This window comes from Narcine bancroftii, chromosome 8 (genome assembly GCF_036971445.1).
Source record: "Narcine bancroftii isolate sNarBan1 chromosome 8, sNarBan1.hap1, whole genome shotgun sequence".
In the NCBI taxonomy this organism is placed as follows: domain Eukaryota; kingdom Metazoa; phylum Chordata; class Chondrichthyes; order Torpediniformes; family Narcinidae; genus Narcine; species Narcine bancroftii.
Window position 1 is genome coordinate 34,577,320 of NC_091476.1, and position 23,145 is coordinate 34,600,464.

General features: G+C 38.1%; 1 protein-coding gene across 12 annotated transcripts in view; it reads left to right on the top strand.

Moving 5' to 3' along the window:
* diaph2 (diaphanous-related formin 2) overlaps nucleotides 1-23,145 on the top strand; it is a 569,879-nt gene that overhangs the window by 143,398 nt on the left and 403,336 nt on the right. For all 12 annotated transcript variants that reach the window (XR_011343050.1, XR_011343048.1, XR_011343047.1 and 9 more), the window contains 4 exons: nucleotides 6,183-6,257; nucleotides 7,199-7,268; nucleotides 12,141-12,277; nucleotides 19,392-19,500. Coding sequence is in view for 3 of the 12 variants with exons in the window: in XM_069893430.1 (XP_069749531.1) it covers nucleotides 6,183-6,257; nucleotides 7,199-7,268; nucleotides 12,141-12,277; nucleotides 19,392-19,500 (391 nt within the window). In the remaining 9 variants the exon portion in view is untranslated. The remainder of the gene's footprint in view (nucleotides 1-6,182; nucleotides 6,258-7,198; nucleotides 7,269-12,140; nucleotides 12,278-19,391; nucleotides 19,501-23,145) is intronic.

The window sequence follows — 23,145 nt, forward strand, 5'->3', positions numbered from 1 at the left end:
TTCATCTTTTGTTTGTGACATGATAACATGCAAGCCATGTTTTTACACAATAGGTTTACAGCAAAACCATTCTCAGTGAAGGCCAGTCTCAAGAATGCACATTTGCTCTGGCCACTTATATATTTTTTTTTCCCTGCACTGCTCCATATCACCCATGAACTACCAGTGGGAGTGGAGCTGATCTTCAGAACAATTAGGAAACTGTTCAGCTTGCATCCTCTCCATTTCAGAACCAAGCTAGCAATGATTCCTACATTTGCACAAGCAGGAAGACCAGCTCCAAAATCACAGAAGACTTCTCTGCAAATTAGGAAAGGATGGGGCAGATATTCAACATTTGCAAAAGAAAAGTTCTTGCTCAACTTTAAAAAAATTCCGTCCACCCACAACATTTCAGGAGATGTGCATTGCAGAGCATCTGCAGGAGTGATCCTCACTGTATGGATACTTGCGTTTCAGTTCACTCTTAGCCCCCTCCTGTGATCGTTTGTTGTGTGACCTGCACTGCTACATTGAATCTCAGTGCACACTTGAATAACACTTTACTTTCAACTTGGGAAGGTTATTATCAACAGGTCATTATTAAATTCAAAAATTTTCAGGTTCTCACTGTGCATCAGAACTGACCATTGCTGCGACTTGTCATTTTATCATTTGTGTTCTCTGACTGGCCTTGCTTTTACCAAAAATAAAATTGCAAGAAGCATGACCTGAGTCAGACTGTTCCACTTGCTACTACATTTACTTATCCCCCATTCAGAAATATTTCATTTTGCTTGACCCATCCTTCCCTTTCAACTCTGCTATTAAAAACTTTTCCATCTTTCTCATTCCTGATCAATGATCCTGGATCTGAAATGTTAATTGTTTCCATTTCCAGAGATGCTGCCTGGCCAGCTGTAGGTTTCCAGTACATTCTATTTTGGTAATGTGTTGCGTCAAATCTTTGAAGAAATCGAGGATCCTAGAAAGCTGAAGCGAATTTCAGGATGATGGAGATTAAATATTTCAGGAGACCGTGTAATAGATGTTCAGCATGCAGAGGATATTAAGTTTTAAATTTCTGTTGGGATTGAGATGAAAAAGGTCATTCTTATGATGCTATCAGGAGGGAAGAGGAAGTGAAATTAATTGGACACTCTTTTAAAGTGCTGGCCCAGGCACATTGGGCCAAATAACTTATAATGATTCTGATAATTTTTTTTTAAACCGTTTCCCTTGCTTTAAATAATAGCATAAATGAAAAAGGAAAAAAAATGTGAAATCTGTTCACATTTTCAGGGATAGATCCAGATAGTTAGTAACTTTGTTTCCGATATATAATGATTTTGCACATGATGACCTGATGGCCTTTAATATTAAAAAAAAGTTAATTATTTGCATATTATATATATCCTTTCCACTCGTTGCTAAATGTCAGGGTCTGTTCTCAAATGGGCCAAATTCAGATGTATTGGGTTTGGCTTACTGGCAATATTAATGCATATCAGTAACTAGGGTTTTGATGCGTGGTTGGATTGTACAGATTGAAAAGTAAAGGAAATCACAGATAAAGTTTAGTTGGAGTTTGTCTCACCACATACTAAGTTCAGTGAGAAGGGTTCTTCTCCAGATAACATAAATCTGAACATGTTAGAAGTACCTCTGTCAGGCAGAACCTTAGAGTAACATACATGTGTATGGAAAATAAAGAAGAGTGGAAACTGCAGGGGCAATGTGCACAGTGAGACTGAGACCAAGATTTAAAAAAAATGATGTAGATTAGTGTCAACTAAGACACAATGACAATGGCTTGTTATTTAGAGTTGATCTGTGAAGATAGCAGAAACAGAAGAACAAGAGAGAGAGTGAAAACGGTTCTGGAACTGTGAAAATAGAACATAGTGATTGAAAGAAATCAAAAATGAAAGAATGCTGGGGGGAAAAAAAACTCAGCAGGTTAGGTTTTCCTTCGCCACAGAATTTCCAGTTACAGATCGGTTTCCTTACATCAGGACTGGTCAGTTCTAAAAACCATTTGAAAAGCAAATTAATTGAAGCTGTCAAATTAAATATAGAGTTCCTAGACAGGCACATATCTGGACAGAGGACAGGATGAGTTTATTGTAGAAAGAGATCAGAATGAGTATTGGATGGAGAATAAAGTTGAGAGGCAATTGGAAGTTTAGAGTTACTTTGGGGACTGTGAAGATGCCCTCCAAAGCAGTCACCCAGTTGCTTTCTCCAAAGTAGAGGGAACAAAATCACCAGCACTGAACGCAGTTTTTACTAAATTGGAAGAAGAATTGTTTGAGTTCCTGCAAAGTATAAAGAGGTCAAAGGGAAGTTACTACTTCTGTGGTTTTGTGGAAAGGGCTGCAATCAGAGATTGGCATTGGTGAATATGATAGAATTAACCGAAGGGGTGCAGAGGGACGGTTCCTCAGAATGTTGGAAAAAAAACCCAAATCTTTGGCATTTGATTAATCTCACTCGCTCCACAGAAAGGAAAATGGCTGTGGTTTTTGAAAGTCAATCATATCAACCTCCGGGCATAACTCAGGGTGTTACTTGAGACACTTTGTTAGGTACTTTCATCTTAGCACTCTCATCTTTGGCTCCTTTGCCTTAATGACCTCACTTTCATCGCTACATGAGAGAAGTGAGGTAAAAGTAGGTGCTTTTCAGAACCCAATCTCTGATGCAGTCCTGCATCAAGACTGAGACAGCTTCAGACATAGGCTGATGAGTTAAATAATGCTTGTGCAACACAAGACAAAATACTTACTCATTGATATATGACATTTGTTGAGTAGATGGAAGAATTATTGTTGACCAGAAGTTCAACTTGACCAACCACAAATAACATTATGACCGGGTCAAAGACTTTATTTCTTCTGGCAAGTGACTTGTCTTCCTGACTCCCAAAACATTTTTACCATTAATCGAATATTGCTCACTTTTTTGCATGCAACTTTAGATTTAGTATGAATGAATAATTGAAGCAAAAGCTTGCCGATGCTGGAAATCTAGAGAATTTAAAAAAAAAATCAGCAGGTCAAGCAAGAGCTAAAAAGAAGAGAAAATGATCAATCAATGTGAAATGTTAAGTGTTTCAACTTCATGCTGCGGCTCCATCTTGCTGACCTGCTGAATTTTCCAACATGTTTCACTTTTATTTTAGCTTGAATAAATGTTTGTCTTGCACTTGGGGGTGGGGGGAAACATTGGACAGTTGTTCGATCTGTATTGTTACATATTTGGCTCATACTCCCAACATCAGTCATAAATTAAAGTGAATAGCCTCACAATTGGATATACAAGAAAATGGAAATGAAGTTGAAAAATCTGGAAATGTAGTGCAGGTCTGGCAGCTTCTGAAGGAGAAATAATATTTCAGATCAGAGACTTGCTGAGTCTTTCTGGCATTTTCTATTTTTACCATAAAAATCAATAGGTGGAAAAATAAAATTTTCCAAAAAAAAATTAGGTGACTTCCTGCTGTATTTCAGAGTGAGTCAAAGTACTGTTAAATGGTAACAGATCAGGCGGAGAAATAATTTTACACAAAATTTATCTCTGATGCCTAATGTTCTTAATTTCTGCCTTAGTTTTAAATAAGTTGATTGAATAAGACAGATAGGCTGATGGGCAATACTCCCATTTGAAATTTTGTCAAAATATTTTCTCCTTCGACTCACATTTGACATCTTTGAAAGATGTTATTTATGGAAGAGGCTCTAAGTGCAGGTTTTCCTGCATCTCCCAAGATGACATTTAATACTAGGTGTAGAAAACAATGTTTGACCAAAGAAAGGGTTAACAAAAGAATTGTTGACTGATATTGCTACATTGGCACATATGTTTTGGTCTTGTCCATCCTTAGAAATCTATTAGAAAGGAATTTTTAACATCTTTTCAACAGGAAGGAGTTATGACCAACTGATTTTTTGGGGTTAATGAACCATACATAGGGAGATTTTTCTGTACCTGCACAACAGATTGTGGCCTTCCCTACATTGTTTGTTAGAAGAGCCATCTTATTCAAATGGAAAGACTCTAGACCTCCAACAGTGTTTTAATGATTCTCTTATATTGTATCCTGTTTAAATTTAGAAAAAAATAGATATCATGTATTTGATTCATCGGTGAAATTTGAAGATACATGGCGACCTTTTATGTCTTGTTTTCATTTGACGTAAATGTTTTTAATGTGATTAGATGTACTCGCTCTTCTAGATGAGTTATAATCTTACCTTTGTTTTTTGATTTACGGGATGAATCAAAAGCTACAGAATATATGTAACCCTCAGGATAAGCTGCTCAGATTTTTTTTTTGGTTAGTTTTTTTTAAATAGAATAGGAAGGTGATTTTAAATAAAAAAAAAAGAATTGTTAAGGCACAGAAGTCAGTTCATGGTAGAATATCACAGAGGAAGTTGGTTCGGAACTGAGAGGAAGGACCAGGAGATCCTGTCCTTGTTGAGGCTTAGTCCTCACCTGCCTCTCCACAGCCTCTGCATCCAACATATCATCCTTCGCAATTTCCATCATCTACAAAATGATCCCACCACTTCACACATCTTATTCTCTCCTGCCCTCTCCATTTTCCGCAGGGACCACTCCCTCTGTGACTCCCTTGTCCACTAATCCCTTCCCACGGATCACCCCCTTGGTACCTATGCTTCTGAACACAGGAATTGCCACACTTAACACATACATCTGCTTTCTCACCATCATTTGGGGCCCCAAACAGTTCTTCCAATGAAGTAAAACTTCACCTCTGAATGTCCACTGCATCTGGTGCTCCTGTTTTGGCCTTCTCAACATCAGAGAGTCTGGACACAGACTGGGAGATCATTTTGTTGAGCATCTTTGATCTCTTGGCAGTGACCAACCATTTCAATTTTGCATCCCACTCATACACCGACTTGTCTGTCCCTGGCCTCATACACAGCTAAACCAAGGCCACCTGCAAATTGGAGGAGGAACAGCTAAAATTCTGTCGGGGCACTCTCCAACCAGATGGCATTAACATCAACTTTTCCAGTTTCCTTTTGGTTCTTCCCCTTTCTCCCTCTCTTACTCTCTCTCCCTTCCTCCAGCTCTTCACTCCCCTCGTCATTCACTCCCCCATCACGTATTTTTCTCTTGTGTCCTCCCACCCATTTCCACTCTGATCTGTTGGCCATGGGTCTGTTCTCCTCTCCCTGTCTTTCCCCCACCCCTCACATTATTTTATTTGGGTACCTCCCTTTTTGTTTGTCCCTTGATAAAAAGCTTAGGCCTAAAATGTTGGTTATGTGTGACAGCAATTTTGTGTAAATATGTTCTCTCTGTGACAGTGTGCATTTTCTCAGGGTTGTCGAGTTGTACAATTTAGAAACAGGCCCTTTGAACCATTAGGTCCTTGCTGACCATCAGGCATCCATTTGCAGTAATACTACAATTATACAATTTTATTCCTCCCAAATTTCCATCCCTTCCAGCAAATTCTAATACTCAACTATGTATTCAGAACTGTTTACAGCAGCAAATTAACTACTTGAACTAGATCTTTGGGATGGGAAATGAGAACATGCAAAAGAAACCAATATACACGTTGGGAGAGTGTGCAAACACCGCACAGATCGCACCCAAAGTTAGGATAGGACCCAGATTGCTGGAGTAGTGAGGCACCAGCCCCACCTCCTGGACATTGGTGCTCCCACATCCCATTGATATACGGGTTGTAAATTTCCCTTTGTCTGCAGGTGGTTGGCCAAATCTGGAGGGAATTAATAGGAATGGGCATAATAAAACATGATCAGTGTAGAATAAGTGAGTACTTTATGGTCAGTGTGAATTTATTTGAAGCTTAGTAATCTGTGAGAAATAGAAAAGTTTGACTTCAAAACGCCAAATTTCTTGTTCCAATCTATTCAACTGCCTTTCTTCTTATTAAAAGAAATATCTAAATTCCAAAATAATCTGCTGAAAATTTACCATGAGGATGAGTTTATCTTTTAATTCAACAATTCACATTAACGTTTGATTTAACACTTGTTTTTCAATTGTTGAATGTTTCCAATATTATTTGAAATTTGAGTGATTGAGATTGGAAGAATTTTCTAGATTATACATTTATGGATTATTATGTTATGAAATGAACTACATTCATGTATACAAAGGAGCATAATTAATCAAGGTGTTTTGTTTTTCAGCTGGGTAAACAATTTTGGCCATGAAGGTCTCGGTCTCATGCTTGATGCTTTGGAGAAGCTATTGGACAAAAAACAGTAAGCAATAAGCAAGTTTCAAATGGAAGCACAGGAGAGGTGGAAAAATAGCTGTTAACAACATCAAAATATATTGCATCAAGAGATTTGAATATGCATATTAAGTTCAAGGACATTATATACAGTATGCTCTGGTGTCAGATAATTAACATTACTGTATTCTTCACAACATTGTGTGTGAATTGGATTCTTTGCACCTGTCTAGTAATTGCTCATGCTGGTTAAAAGTTCAAATTTCAGATAATTTCTTTGCATTTTGTCATCCTTCCTACGATGCAGCCTGGAAATTTAATCTCATTCATCTCTTTGTATAATTTCCATTTCTCTTTCGGGATCTCTACTTGCTCTTTTTTGTCTTGTTGTCACATGTTTGTTGAATCTGCTGTGAGTTCTTCCCCTGTTTTTCAGAAGGCATTTATAGATTTCAACTGTAAACAGATGTATTTGCTCATTCTACAACGCTATTGAAAAACTGTCAGAGTTCTCATAAACGGTCAGGCGGCTTTCACACAATTCTGTGCTTGTGAAGTTAGAAAGGCTACAAGCCATTAATTTCAACACTTTCTTACTGGCCAACTTTCTAAGTTGATAATACAGCAAGTTATTTATCTTTGTGCTCAGGGTGGTTAGCCTTTCAGTATTATTCTCCTTTGTAGCTACATTGACTGTTGATATACTCTCACTCGAGGTGTGCTTCTCAAAATCTGCCACCTTTTAAATTTGCTCTATGGAATACCATCTTGAATCTTACATTGGATGTGCAATTCTTGGGGCAAAAAACTGAATGTTATTTAACTGATCATGTTGGTTCACTTTGAAAGTAAACTGAATATTTTGCTCACAGTAAATTATTATAATTATAAGCATGTGCTTAATTTGTTTCAATAAGCAATGAACATTTGTTTGAAGTAACTTTGAATTTAGTATTTGTTTTATCCTAGGCAAGAAGTGATTGACAAAAAAAACCAACATAAGCTCATCCAGTGTCTGAAAGCATTTATGAATAATAAGGTAGGATTTCTGATTCACCTTGCAAACAATGTTATTGTTTCAGATTTGATCATTATACATGCAGGAAAAGTCAGATGAATTACAAATATGCACAGGGGATGGGACCACAATTGTGCAGAGTGACAAAATTAACATTTTTGGTCACTACTTACCTCCACTCGACTTGCCAAATTATTTGTTCAATTTGCTTTAAGTTGTGATGGGGAAAGGGTAGAGGGAACAAAGGAGGAGGCATGGTTGTTCAGATGACGACATATAGATGTAAAGGGACAGTTTGACAGGGATGGGCAAAGAAAGTGACAATATACATTTGCTGGAAATAACCATATAACCTGTGGAGAGAGAGAAACTGCATTCGTATCAGTGGCCATTTCTAGTACAAATTAGACAAGTTGACTATCTGAAGTAGTGAATTCAATTTTGCATGAACAGAAATTATTTCTTCAAATTCAAATTGGGCTTCACTGGACCAGTGCAGGAGGCCAAAGAAAGAGAAGTTATAGTCAAAATGGGATGGAAGATTTGAGTGGCAAATGGCTGAAAACTCAGGATTACCCTCGTTGACTCGATGTGATGCAAAATGGCCTCACAGCCTGAATTTGGCTTCACAAGTGAAGAGGAAATCATATTGTAAGTGCTGTATGTAATACACCAAATTGAAAAAGGTGAAAGTGAATTGCTCCTTTTCCTGATACAACTGTTTGGAGGGTTGGAAGGGGAGGGATGGAAGGAATCATGAGTAATTGGGAGAAGCAGAAGAGTGAATCAAATGGTATGGCCCATTCAGAATGCAGTGATGGAAGAGCATGTCATGGTGGTGGAATCGTGTTGCCAAAGACAGAAAGTATAGGGGAGGAGCAATCTAATGTGGAAGGTGGTAGTTGAAAAGCGAGGACATAGTGAACTTGTGCTTTTGCTGGGAGGATAGGAGTTAAGGGCAGAAGTTTAGTGACCATGGTTCAGAGCCTTGTCAACCATTGTGGAAGGAAGCCATGGCTGATGAATGAGGAAAATCTCTCAGGGTAGGTTTGGAACATCCTATTATTGGAATTATTATAGAACTCTGTTGGAGATGAACTGGAATCCTTATAGGAATCAGGATGGGAAGAGGTTGTGATAGGTCTAGGAGCCTGTGGGCTTAGTAGATCTTGATAGCCAATCTATTCCTAGAGATTTTGATGGAGAAGTGGAGGAGGAATCAGATATGGTGATGTGAAAGTGAGAGCAAGGAAGGAAATGGAAGCATCTGTGATATTTGAGTTTTGTTTGTGAGCGAAGCAGTATCGATGTACTAGAGAATGGGTTGAGGGAAGGGGCTTGAGCAGGACTGAAACATAGGAAGGTTCCACATTTCCCACAGAGGAGCACAGTTTTGGTCAGTCTTGGTTTGCACAGCTGAAACTTTGATTTGGTGAATAGAGTGGAAGTGAGGAGAACTTGTAAGAATAAGATCTGCCAGGCAAGTGAGTGTGCAAATGGAGCAGGATTAGTTTGGCCTCTGTTCAAGGAAGAAGTGAATAACTTTCTTGTTCATAGCTAGAAGTGTAAAAGGATTGGATTCAATTCTGATTTAAAGCCAAGTGGGACCAGAAAACAAAGCTGTCAAGGTGTTGGAGGGCATTGGCTGTATCATGGATGAAATTGTTCAAAGGAAGAAAAATTAGGGACCAAGTAAGAAGAAATAACTAAATCTGCATAAATCACTGCTCCTTGACAAAAACAAAACAAATTATTGTGTTCCCCTGAGGCATGCTGGAGATTATTGGAAGCTAAATATTAGTCGAGACCAGTGGTTTTCAAACTTTCTTTCTACTTACATACCACTTTAAGTAATCCCTATGCCATAGGTGCTTTGTCATTAGTAAGGGATTACTTAAAGTGGTATGTGAATGGGGATAAAAAGTTGAGAACCACTGCTCTAGACCCAATTGTTACTGAATACATTGCTTGAGAAAAATTGTCATTGGCCCATTTCCTTTGGAGTTATGAAACCGTGCACATAACGAGTCAGTTAGGTACGATTAAAACAGTGGTGTACAAACTTTTTCTTTCCATTCACATGCCATTTTAAGTAATCCCTTACTAATCGCTAAACACCTATGGCATAGGGAATACTTAAAGTGGTATGTGTGTGGAAAGAAAAAGTTTGAAAACCACTAGTCTAGATCTAATGTTGATCAATATTTGGCTGTTACTTTGGTGTAATATTTGAACTCACTACTTAATCTGTTCAATGATGCATAAATGATTTTATTTCACATGAACATTGCAAAATATAAATTGAATTTACTTAAAAGAGAATATTATTCATCTCTCCCCACCATGACTACCAGCCCCCCCACATCTCCATCGGGCACACAAAACTCAAAACGGTCAACCAGTTTACCTATCTCGGCTGCACCATTTCATCAGATGCAAGGATCGACAATGAGATAGACAACAGACTCGCCAAGGCAAATAGCGCCTTTGGAAGACTACACAAAAGAGTCTGGAAAAACAACCAACTGAAAAACCTCACAAAGATAAGCGTATACAGAGCCGTTGTCATACCCACACTCCTGTTCGGCTCCGAATCATGGGTCCTCTACCGGCACCACCTACGGCTCCTAGAACGCTTCCACCAGCGTTGTCTCCGCTCCATCCTCAACATCCATTGGAGCGCTCACACCCCTAACGTCGAGGTACTCGAGATGGCAGAGGTCGACAGCATCGAGTCCACGCTGCTGAAGATCCAGCTGCGCTGGATGGGTCACGTCTCCAGAATGGAGGACCATCGCCTTCCCAAGATCGTATTATATGGCGAGCTCTCCACTGGCCACCGTGACAGAGGTGCACCAAAGAAAAGGTACAAGGACTGCCTAAAGAAATCTCTTGGTGCCTGCCACATTGACCACCGCCAGTGGGCTGATAACGCCTCAAACCGTGCATCTTGGCGCCTCACAGTTTGGCGGGCAGCAGCCTCCTTTGAAGAAGACCGCAGAGCCCACCTCACTGACAAAAGGCAAAGGAGGAAAAACCCAACACCCAACCCCAACCAACCAATTTTCCCTTGCAACCGCTGCAATCGTGTCTGCCTGTCCCGCATCGGACTGGTCAGCCACAAACGAGCCTGCAGCTGACGTGGACTTTTTTACCCCCTCCATAAATCTTCGTCCGCGAAGCCAAGCCAAAGAAAGAAATAATACTAACGTGTAATAATCCATATGGAAGAAAAAGGATGTTGGCACACCAAGATTGAATGGTATTGCTCATGGTCCCATAGTGTTGGATGGAGAGAAGATTCCAGGGGGTTGGCAGCTGTGGTGAAATTGGACAAAAAAAAGTGACTTGAATTTGATTTTACCTGGGCACTAAGCTATTGAAGTTAGGTGGGAACAAATAATGTTCTTGAGGCTAAAGGTGATGTAGGGCTAGGCTATGATTTTCTGTGTGAGTTCATTATGAAAGTGAGAAGAATCTTCAACATTTATTTGTGGTCTAAGGTGTATTGGGAAGTGTTAGTGATGAAACTCTTTGACACATGTGGAGTGAATTTATAAAACTTCATCTGAAAATGTTGATGGTTTTGGTTATAACCCATTCAAACTCTTACCTGATGAAATTAAAATGAATGTGTTCACTTGTGCAGTGAGATTAGAAAAAAAATGAACTAATCAGGTGAGGAGAATAGGTTGGTTCCAAGTTTGGATTTAAAGATTATTGTGCTGACGAGTCCCATGACTGAACATATTGGCCATCAAGATGAGGGTTGTGGTAGAGTTGGTTGCATCAGGAGTTTGAAGGATGGGAAATTCAGTGATTGGGTAATGGATGGCTTAGTGGAATGCTGAGGTGAGATGTAATTGAATGATCAGTATAAATATGAGACGACTGATGGGATCTTGGTCCATTGCAGCATTAGGAGAACCTAGTTATCCTGGGAATGGTCGATGATGGTTGCTTTTGAGATTCTGTGCTCATTCTCTAGCTGTTCTCTAAATGAAGCTTTGAACTGCGTGTCCTGATACAGAAAGTGTCAATTGCAAGGATTACTTAAATGCAGTATAGTTTCCAGTATGACTCTCAGCAACTTCATGTGGACTTCATCGCTTTTCACTTTGGGCAGAAATTGATTTTGATGCATTATGTTGAGAAGTACAGCATTATGCAATTGAATTTCCAGGACTAGATCAAATGTGAGGTATCTGAGAAAAAAAAGCATGAGATTGCTGTCCTATAAAGATGGTCTGCACTCAAGAGTTAGCATTAGAGAATAGAAAGATCAATTTTCGAAGCATGAAAAAGGTAAAGTAAAACGAGAAGGTGGAAGTGAACTTTGATCACAATTGCACAGTATATGGTGGATCAGATAAAGGCATTGCAAGAGCTGCAGCAGTCAAGTTGAAGGGATCAAAGCCACAGATTTAACTGTGGGAACTGACAGTGACAACAATGAGAAGGCAATTTGTATTTGAAGATTTTAAAATGGAGCACTTGCAGTGATAATATATCTGGAGCAATAACATTTGGTCAGAGAGGGGAAATGGTGGCATTGTTTTGCTGGTCATATAATTTCTTGTAGGAATTGTGATTGCAAGATAACTTACCTTGACAAATCAAGCATGCGTCTTCAGATGAAATTTGATGGAAGCTGTTAGGAGATGAAATATTTTAAAGCTGCTGAAGTATTTTACAAGGTGTAGCAAATTGTTCAGGGGAAAGTGAAGGACATAATAAATATTGCCAAGCGCCTCGGGAAAATGTGTAGATATACTCACATTGAATTGAATTTCCCTCGATGTTATGATTAAATATTTGATGAAACACCTCAGTACGATATCATCAGAGTGATCTTTTAAATTATTATGTACTTTTTTTTGTCTTCCCATTTAGTTTGGGCTGGAAAGGATACTGGGTGATGAAAGGAGTCTGTTGTTATTGGCAAGAGCAATTGATCCAAAGCAAACAAACATGATGATAGAAATTGTCAAAATTCTCTCTGCAGTTTGCATCGTTGGTGAAGAAAATATGTGAGTTTAAATGTATTTATATTTTGAAATTTGTGTTCTGGGATAAATAATTTAAGTTTGTTATTTTGCAATTGTGATTATGGTTTTTAAATTACCGGTAATTATTCTTGACGTCTTCTGAGCCAGTGTACCTACTCCTATTTGTTAAGTTTTCAGGTGGCTAATGAAGTCAGTATGTCATAGTCATATGACACTAAAGCAAGTACTTCAGCTCACTTAGTCTGCAGTGGCCATCAAACTCCCACTTATATTAATCAAACACAAACCCATTGTATTCTCTTACTCCCAGTTCCTCACGCCAGATGCTATTTTAGCCTATGTACAGTAAAGCCCCTGGTATCCAGCACCTATGGCGATTGGTAAATGCCGGATACCGGGGGTTATAGTAGTCAATTAACCTACTAACCTGCACATCCTTGGGAAGAATGTGGAGCATCCAGAGACAATGCATGTGGTTGCAGGAAGAACCTGAAATCTTGATATAGTGTTGGCAGTGAGGCTAGAATCTTGGTTGTTGGAGCTCTGGGACAACAGCTTTGTTAATTTAGAACCTACATACTCTTTTTAAAAAAAAATCTTTATTCAGCCTGTAAATTTGGAAGATTTTGTGAAGTTAGCATTGCTGATAGCACCCATGTTTTCAGGTGTCTCCTCTAGGTTCTCTGCAAAGAGCATGGAAAGGCTGAGTCAGTACTGACCAGTAGATTAAGAACTTTCTGCTGGCTGAGAGCTTAGGGTGTACTTTGCATGTGTTGTTTTTGCTGGGCTTCTGTGTATGTCCTGGAAATCTACCTGAGGTTCCCAATGCCATCCACAATGTTCTTTCCCTATTTCAGTGGCCAGAGACCAGGCATTGCCATGAGTCAACAAGGATGTTACACTCTTTTAAGAAGTTTTAAAATGCATTCACTGCCTACCTGTTAATCTCTTGTGGAAATGGAGCTCTATTTCAGAAGTCTAACGATGGACGTGCAAAAGATGTTATCTGTCCATTGGAGTCAACTGAGTACTGGAGTGTTTGTTTGGAAATGGTGATTAATGATGGTTTTCTAATCCTTCCAATAAATTTGGAAGATTTTGTATTGTCAGCATTGGTGGTGTTACTTTAGTATTTTCAAGTATGTGCTGTCAGAGTGTAGCCTGACTGCAGAAATCACTAGTTCCCAGCCAAAGTGAGTTATCCGAGTTTATTATCAGGTACAGATTTCCTTGGACAATCAAAATCTGTGCTGGTGTTCTGAAGGTGATGATGAATGCCTCTTCATTGAATGATGTTTGCAGAGAAATGGGAAGAAGTCACAATTTTCAAGTTCTCATCATGGTTCTTTATTGTCCAAGGCCAATATTATATGGTGGAGACTAGTTGATAAAGGCTTTTTGTTGTGGATATTTAGTGCCAGGCCTATTCACTTGCATGCTTTGGTAATCAATCCAACAAGTCTTGGAGTTTGGTGTCAAAACATGGATGTCCATTATGTTACCTGCACCCTGCATCTTGAGGACATAAGGTGGTATGACTAAACAGTGTAGAGTGTACGGTTTCCCATTTGTCTTGCGGATTTGTTCCATTCTAATAGAAATTGGTTTGGATGCAGTTCACAGCAAGATTTAGATGAGTGATGGTGGGGGGTGGGGTGGGGGGGTGATGAACTTGGCTTGTTTAATACTAATTTGCACTGAATTAGGATCTGGAGGGGAGCTATTCATTAAGATCTTGTCTTGCACGTCAGCATTTCGTGGATGTAAGATGGAAACAGATTTCTTTAGGTAGCAGAAGAACTAATGTGAAATAACTGCACAAACTCAGTCAGAGGATTTTTTGTGGTCAAAATAGGCCAGGTAAATTAGTTGATGCTATTTGCTGTAGTTTCTTTCTAGTTATTCCATTAGGTTTATGTTTATAGCGCCTACAAATGGACAAAAATTGTGCTACAAAGCAGAAGATTAGCTCTTTGATCAGTTGGTTGAGGTGATTAAAGAGAACATAGTGGATGACTAGTCTTTGGGCAGACAGCAAGGAGTCCACTCTTTAGTTACCCCAGTTGTTCTTGAACCAGGTGATGATTACAGCATATTTGGCATAGCCTAACTTCCCAGGTGGGAAACAAATTTGTGAATTGCTGACTCATCTTCCTCTCTGTCAAGTTTTTTTTAATGATGTAGTACGTGTCGAAAGAACCAAAGACTTGTTGATCCAAACCAAGGCTTTTATTAACTAAAAGACTGGAGCATATCACAAGTAGGTCGACCAGTCCAGAATGACCTGGTCTGGCTAGGAGCAATCCTTTAAGTCCTCCCAGTAGGTGTGGCTACGCTCTCAGCCAATCACAGTCATCCTACACTACCATCTGTACATATACACATTGGTGATAGAATCTGTACTGTCACAAATGATATCACCAATTCTGCCTGTTCCTGAGGTTTTATTGTTTTTCAATTGGCATATAGCCTTTATAAACTCTTACTTTGTGCATTACATTGGGCAACAAATGTTTTTTTCATGAGGTTTGCATCCTGAAAAAAAATTGGGGATTATGATAGACAACTTCAAGCTGAACACAAAAAAAAAATCAGTTTTGATGTATCATATAGGAAGTTGGAGAAGCATTAAATGAACTTTTATGGAATTTAGCATGTTTGATTGCATAATGATGCAGACTCATTGCTTTAGTTAAACTATCCTAAAAAGGTTTTGCCCTTGACTTTCATTTGTACTCAGCATCTGATGCCTCTCATGTCAGTGTCCAGCATTGATGGATTCCAATTACTCTGATGCCGATTTACGATAGTCACAATGTCCTGGTGAAACCTTTCACCATGTTTGTCAATGACTACACCTAGATCAGCAGGGAAGACGTCCAAGTGCGAATACAGAAAATGAGTTTTCAATGACATGTTGCACTTCATCGTTTTGTATGCTTGAAGTAGACTTAAATAGGACAGAAAATCACAAAAATAGGCTCAATCTTAAAAAAAAAGTGTGATGGGAAAATTTTGAGGCGGTTTTTGTGATCAGCAGCCCAAAATCCAAAATAAATACACCAAAAAGTGTTCAGGAAGCCAAATCTTCATTGTCGAGGATTCTTTATTACTTTTTTTCTATTGCACAGTTAGTTTGCCTTTCTTTTTTTACATTTCTCTAATTTTTAAAGATATCTATTTTGTCTTGAGTACAGTTTACAGTTACCGATAAGTAAAATTCAGCCTGGCCCACAGGATAAAGAATTTCAGAGTCGTATACAATGTCATGTTCGTATCGTGCAATCGTTTGGGTCCAAAGAATTGTATTGTGAAAAAAGTAGGGTCCCGCTAAATTGAAGTTTCAGTACACCGTTGTAGTTACAGTTGAAATTAAAACACAAATTAATTTTTTGTAAACTGACCGTCCCCGCTGCTCACAGCAACCTGATGTCCCCGCTGCTCACCGCAGCCCCAGGTCCCCACTGCTCACGACAACCCGACGTCTCCGCTGCTCATGGTAGCCCCAGGTACTCGCTGCTCGCGGAACCCTCAAGTCCCCACTGCTTGCAACAGCCCCAGGTCCCCACAAGCCCCAAGCACCTGTACTCGCTCCTGGCATCAGCCTGAAGCCTGCGTTCAATGACTTATCGAATAATATGCAAATTTGCATTAATTTCCACTGTATATACTCTGACAATAACTTTGAACTTTGATCTTTGAATAGTCTTTTTGTTCTTGGACTGCAGTGAGATTAGACTGAATAACATGGAATGGTGTCGAGGGCAAAGCCAGATTTAAGGAGATCTTTGAAACACTTCTTTGTCCTTGCTAAGTTCAACTCTGTTCTTGGCTCTCTGTGGATGGGTCCTTGGGTGATTGAGCAGAGGTGTCCTTGATGTGTGCAATGGATATCAATGAACTGCTAGATGAGATGCAGTCACTACACATTTGTTCTTCAGGTCACGAGCTTTCTGTTGGATCTTGACTTTCAGGGCCCTGCCAAGCTATTTCTTTTTGCTTCACACATAAGGGATTTTTGTTGTCAGTCCAGGAGCAACTGAGAGCCTTGACTGAACAGTGAGTTCTGGAATGAATAAATGGTGTTCCCAACTATGAGAATTCCTTTGCATTTAAGGTTAATTAAGTACCTGGGTTTCTTGAAGATTCTCTTCAAACAACTTTTTTGTAAGAAAGCAAAGAGAGTCCTAGATGCAAATTAGGATGGACTAGTACAATGCTCTTGAATGCCTTTCCCATTATTTGCTTATAATGTCTCTGAGTCACTACATTCTCCATTCTTTTCGTAGTTGTTATTTGACATCTGCCCAGTGTGTGGCATATCTTGGACCTTAAAACCAAGCATTCCTGCAGGGACATTTCAGGGTTCAGTCTTGCTGAGTTGTAAAAATGCAAGAGAGAAGATTGAGGAGCTTCATGAAATTACTCTCATCTGAGAAATAAAAAGCTTTGTTTTAATTGATTTAGGTGTTGTTCAATTTAATGTTTTGAGAAAAGTATCTCATACATGAAACATTCTACAATAGTGCATGCCATTTCAGTTGAAACATATTTCAACATTTTATTTCTTGAAACGTGATTTAAAAAATCAATTAAATTAAAGCATTCAAAGAAATCATCGGTCTGGATGGAGTACCCAGTCGAGTGCTAAAACCCTGTGCTGACCAACTTACCAATGTGTTCACGGGCATCTCCAACATCTAACTCTGATAGGATGTGGTACCCACTGTTTCAAACAGGCATACCGGTACCCAAGAGGAGTGTGTTAACCTGCCTAAATGACTACCGACTAGTGGCACTCACGTCCACAGTGAAGTGTATTGAGGGGCTGCTGTTGAATCATATCAGCTCCTGACTGAGTGGTGACATGAACCTGTTTCAATTTGCTCACTGCATCAGCAGGTCTACAAGCAGATGCCATCTCACATAAAGCCCCACAATACCTGGATACCAACGATGCATTCGTTAGAATGCTCTTTATTGACTACAGTTCGGCATTGAACTCCATCACCCTCTGAAAACTAATTAGTAAACTTGAAGACCTGGACCTCAATACACATTTTATTTTTTCCTCAATATGCCACTGTGTAATTAGATCCCAGATTTCCTTTCTTTCTTTATTTTATTTAATCTTTTTATTAATTTTCCACAAAAAACATAGAATTATATAAATAAAACGTGAAAACATTATCCTTGAATATAATAATCAAGTACTTTCAAATTAATTCCATATTTCCATATATTGACAGTTACGTTGAGTAAGGAAGTAAAATGTTAATGCACAAAACCAAAAAAAACTAACTCCGATGAAAAATAAAAGATTAAAAAAAGACTGGTCAATATATTCTGAGAGTAATTTCAAAGTAGAAAAGAGATTCCTTCTGAGTAAACACAACACTTTTGGAGACCCCAATCAGTGTGGATTGGCAAGAATATTTCCTCCACATTATCCATCAGCTCCAGAGAACTACTGTTCCCTTCTCCACTCACTGTACACCTATGACTGTCACGCAGTATGACAAAAACACAATTTACAAATTTGTTGAAGTTACCATCGAAGGGTGGGGGTGGGGGCATGATGAGACAACAAACAAACTTGGCTGAAACTCTCACACAATGTCACCAAAACCAAGGAGCTTGTTGTGGATTTTAGGAAGGGAAGACAGAGCTATTCAATCCAGTGATCATTGGTGATCAGAGGTGGGGAAGGTGAGCATATTTAAATTCCTGGGAGTTACAACCTTGAGGGACCTCTCCTTGACCTAACATATTAATGTCGTAGTGAATAAAGCATGTCAACACCTCTAGTTTCTCAGAAGTTTTTGGAGGTTCAGTATAATATTGGTAACCTTGACAAACTTCTACAGGGGTGTAGTGGGAAGTGTGCTGACCGGCTGCACCAAGGCCTGGTATTGGGGCATCATTGCCTTTTGAGTGGAAAGCTATGCAAAAGGTAGTTCATAAAAGACAACACTTCCCACCATTGAGAAAGTCTACATGGAACACTGCTGTCAGAGAGCAGCAGCAGACGTCAAGAATATGCACAACCCAAGGCATTCTCTGTTATCGCTGCTGCTACCAATAAAGAGATATAGGTGCCACAAGACTTGTACCATCTGCTTCAGAAGCAATTGTTGTCTGTGCACCAGCAGACTCAACCAGAGTCTCAACTAAAGACTCTTACTTTGTACATTATTTATTACTGATTTTTTTTTCTGTATTGTGGAGTTTGTTTATGTTTCTCTCTTTCATTTTTTTGTTGAGTACTGTTTACATTCACCAATAAGTAGAAATTCTGCACGGCGATTAGCGCCATGCCAGTACAGCACTAGCCATCGGGACTTGGGTTCGAATCCTGCTATAAGGGAGATGAGGAGTTTGGAGTTTGTAAGTTTTGTAAGGAGTTTGTAAGTTTTCCCTGTATCTGCGTAGGTTTTCTCTGAGAGCTTAGTTTTTCTCCCACCATTCCAAACATAATGGGTTGTAGGTTAATTGGATGTAATTGGGTAGCACATGCTCATGGGCTGAAATGGCCTGTAACCATGCTGTACGTTTAAATTAAAAAAAAAAGAATCTCAGGGTTGTATGTGATGTCATGTATGTACTCTGACAATAAATTTGAAACTTGAAATTCCAACTTTGTTACAGAAAATACATACTTGTGTCATTTAAAGAGAAGTACAGCATTTTTGTGTAACATGAAAACAACAATTTACCTCAATTCTTCCAAATAGAATCTGTGATGAAGAATTTTTGAAGCCACTTGAACTTTTACTCTTATATTTCATTGGGTTTTGTTACCTTTTGATTCATTTTTTGTTGTCATTTATTTTAAAATTCAATTATCGAGTCAGTTTCCTCTTAGTAGGCCAATTGGATATCAGTATATTGCTGTGTAATATTCTGGTGTTTTTTTTGTTATTTTAGTGAATGGTAGCCACAGCAATACACTTAATAATTTAATTTCAGTGATCCTGTAAGAATTAATTTTAATTTGAAACATATTTTCAAAATTACCACGAATTAATATGAAAATAGCAGTGCAATGAATGCAGTTATTTGTTTACTTTTAAAATCTGTAGTAGTTGAAAACAGTTATATTGGAATATAATAAAATGTTTTTATGATCCTTCAGTCTTGATAAAATCTTGGAAGCTATAACAACAGCTGCAGAACAGAATAATAGAGAACGATTTGCACCCATTGTTGAAGGACTGGACAATCATGAAGCACTTCAGCTACAGGTGAATGTTTATATCTCTGTCTCATTTTAACTCATTGAACTGACATCAAGTAGAAGAGAAAATTGTCAAATGGTATTATTATTCATGAAGTACCTAATAATTCATTTGAAATGTTACTTGTGTACATTAGCCATAGTGATCAGTTCATCCATTGGCCAAATTTTAAGCAAACAACTGTATTTAAGATTTTTTGTTTTGCCTCTACTAGCTAGACTCCAACTAAATCTTTTGAAATACTTGCTTAATTTTCATATTCTAGATGTCAACACACTGGAGTGGTGCTGAAAGCAGAGGAAAAATTGTGTTTTAAAAGATTTTTTTTCATTGCCATATTTGAGATTTCAGTGAACCAGTCTTCTACTTTGCAATGAAAGTGGCTGTGTATTTCACTTCAAATTCAGTATTTTTATCAAGGGTTTCTTCAATTGATGTTTGGGATTTTCCACATCTGGAGTTGGGGACCTGTGTGTACTTGCACATCTTGTTGCAGAATTCTGACTTCACTGGCAGAAGCAAAAATAACATAGAACATTACAGCATAGTTATAGGCCCTTCAGTCCACAATGTTTTGCCGACTGATTAAAAATGTACTCAAACTAAACCTTTCCTACTTTATCCCCATAACCTATTTTTCTTGTATCCATGAGCCGAAGAGCCTTTTAAATGTTCCTCCACCACCAGCCCTTCCAATGCATTCCAAGAATCATCACTCTCTGTATAAAGAACTTGCCCCTGACATCTCCCCTAAATTTTCCTCCCCTCACCATTTATGGATATTCTTTGGTGTTTGCTTTTCTAAAGCTGGAAAGGTTGAATAGGTTAGGACTTTATTCCCTGGAGTATCAGATAATGAGGAGAGATTTGAAAGAAGTTTAAAAAAAAAACGGGGTTTAGATAGGATTAATACAAACAGATTTTTTTCACTGAGACAAGAACTAGAGGACATGGGTTAAGTGTAAAAGATGAAATGTACAAGGGAACCTCATCATTCACAGTGGTAAGAGTGTGGTAAGCAGCAGAGGTGGTAGGTGTAGGTTTGATTTAATCATCTTAGGGAAATTTAGATAGAGGGATGGAAAGGATGGCCCAAATGCAGATAAATGGGACTAAGTAGAATAAAAGCCAATTGCCATGTCAATTTGACAACATATATCTGGAAACCTCTGGCAATCCAGTACTCTCAGTCATTTTCAGCATCTTTGATATTTAATTCAAAAAATTTTTATCTGCTGTGATTCACTGGATTGGGAATCTAAAATGTGAAGCATGTTTTTGCATCATTTAGAAAAGAGAAATTAGATGATATGGCAAATAATTAAAAAAATGTCCTCCCTTGTGTATTTTTGACGAAATATTCAATGTTTTCCTTCCTTCCACCAAAAAAAACTTGTTAGATCTTATAAATAGGAAGACAATTTGCTAATTGTTTCAGGGTGAACCTGCCCATTTGAATTAAATGTTGCATCCATGAAATCAGTGAAATAGATTTGATTGTCTTTGGATGAGGAACCCATGCTTTGGAAACAGGATAGAAGAGGTCTTGAAGTAAGATTTGAGGAAGTAGTTAAATTGCGAATGTATTTTCAAGGTATTTTATCACCTGTTTTTTTTCACGTTGAAAATGCATTGCCAAATGCTCATCGTATACAAGATTGTTAAGCATTCTCAGCGTGAAATTAGAGAACTTTTGCATGACAGATGTTTCGGTTTATATCTCAGTATTGTCCAAAATCATTTTTTCAAACTTTTGTTATATTGATGAAATTTATTGCAATAATATTGTAAGACTGGCAGTCTTCTTTGAACAGATTTTATTTTTGTCAGAATTAATTGCTTTGGAGAGAAAACTGTAGTTTTGGTTTGCATCTGGTTTTCTGTTTGTCAGAGTTTTAAAATTGTTTTTGGATCTTGAATTTTGAAAGGACTGCAACACAGGCATGTAATTAGGTAGTCATTTCTTCCATTGAGTTCATTTTTTCCCTCTTATGATGCCCATCCAATCATGTTGAATTTGGAAACTTGAACAAGAAAACATACAAAATAATTGATGATAACTTCAAGGCATGAATGTTATTTTACAATCCTCACAATTAGCTTTGCCATTTCCAAAGTTGATCTTGTGTAACGCGTTAACAGGAAAGGATTCATCAAGCTTTTTGAAGTATTTTGATGACTCTGTCTGCCGCACAAATTTTCAAGTTGTTTATTTAATTTTGCTTTAAAGAAGTTTATTCTTGGGTATGTACTGTATGTCAAATTTTTAGTTTGCAAATTTGGCACTTCTGCACATACTCTTTTATAGCAATATTCTGTTGCATCACTCCCCTGTCTCTCATGCTCATTATTTTCCGTTTGTGCAATGTGAGAAGCATTGTGACTTGCACCTCTCTGATTTAAAGTTCTGAAATTGTACATAACTTTTTAAGTGATCTGCCTTGCATCAGTTTCACTGACTATAGATGCTGCCAGATCTGACTGTTGACAATACTTTTCTGTATTTATCTGATATTCAGCATCCCTGCTGTATTTGCACAAGTGCAAAGCGGCAGTATTTTGTTACACCTGAATCCCATTTCCGTTTAATATTCTGAACATGGTTGCCTTCAAATTCTCAAAATTGACCACCTGTTTTGAGATGATTAAATGGCTTTGAGTGATTTCAGTGTTTTAATGATTTTGGCTAATAACATTCACATGGGAAGAGGGTTACAATGACTGGTCAATAATCACATCCAAATTCTTATTGAAGTTCATTTTTATACGTGCATGTTTTTTCATTCTTTGTTCCAAAGTGAATTACGTTACTTATTCAAATTGAAATCCACCCAGTCTTCCTAACTCCATAAATTTAAATAATCTTTGTCCCTTCAACTGCTGACAAATTCTTCTTTTGTAGCGTATAAATGATATATAGCTACACATCATAGCGAGATTTACATTATGATGGTAAGCTCACCAATTTTAATGAAGTGTGGGCAGCAGGAAATCCATTATAGATCTCTACAGTAATTCCATCCGAAGTATTGTTCCTATGGTTTCTTTTTCCCAACGTGCTTCAACCTTCTAGCATGAAACAAGTTTCCCTGACCTATCTGGATTGTCATTAAGTGTTTACTGTTTTTAAAAATAGTTGATTTAAAAATTTTGACCATACATGCAGTCCATTACAAAATTAAAAATTACAAGTACAAATGTAAATCCTGTATTTACTCCATGATGGTTATGCTCCAACCCCCAACCACTCAAGAAAAAAGACCAAAGGAAGAATAGATATAAAGAAAAAAAAAAGAAAAGGAGAAACAGATAAAGAAAATGAGAAGAAGAAAGTAGAATGGATTGCTGAAATTGTTGCACCCTCTGCAGATCATAAATTGATGTTCTATTTAATTTTCTTTGGAGAAGATCATCGCAGGTCTCGAGGGTTCGGCGGATTTAGATCTGAAAATTAAAACTATGGATGCCAAACTTGTAAAAATATGTGGTACTTATTTCTTAAGTTATAGGCAATTTTCTTAAGGGGAATACAACTATGCATTTCTTCATTCCAATGTGCCATACTTAGATGTGAATCAGACATCCAAGAAACTGTTATACATTTTCTAGCTTCTGCCAACGCAATTTGAACAAATTCTATTTGATATTTAG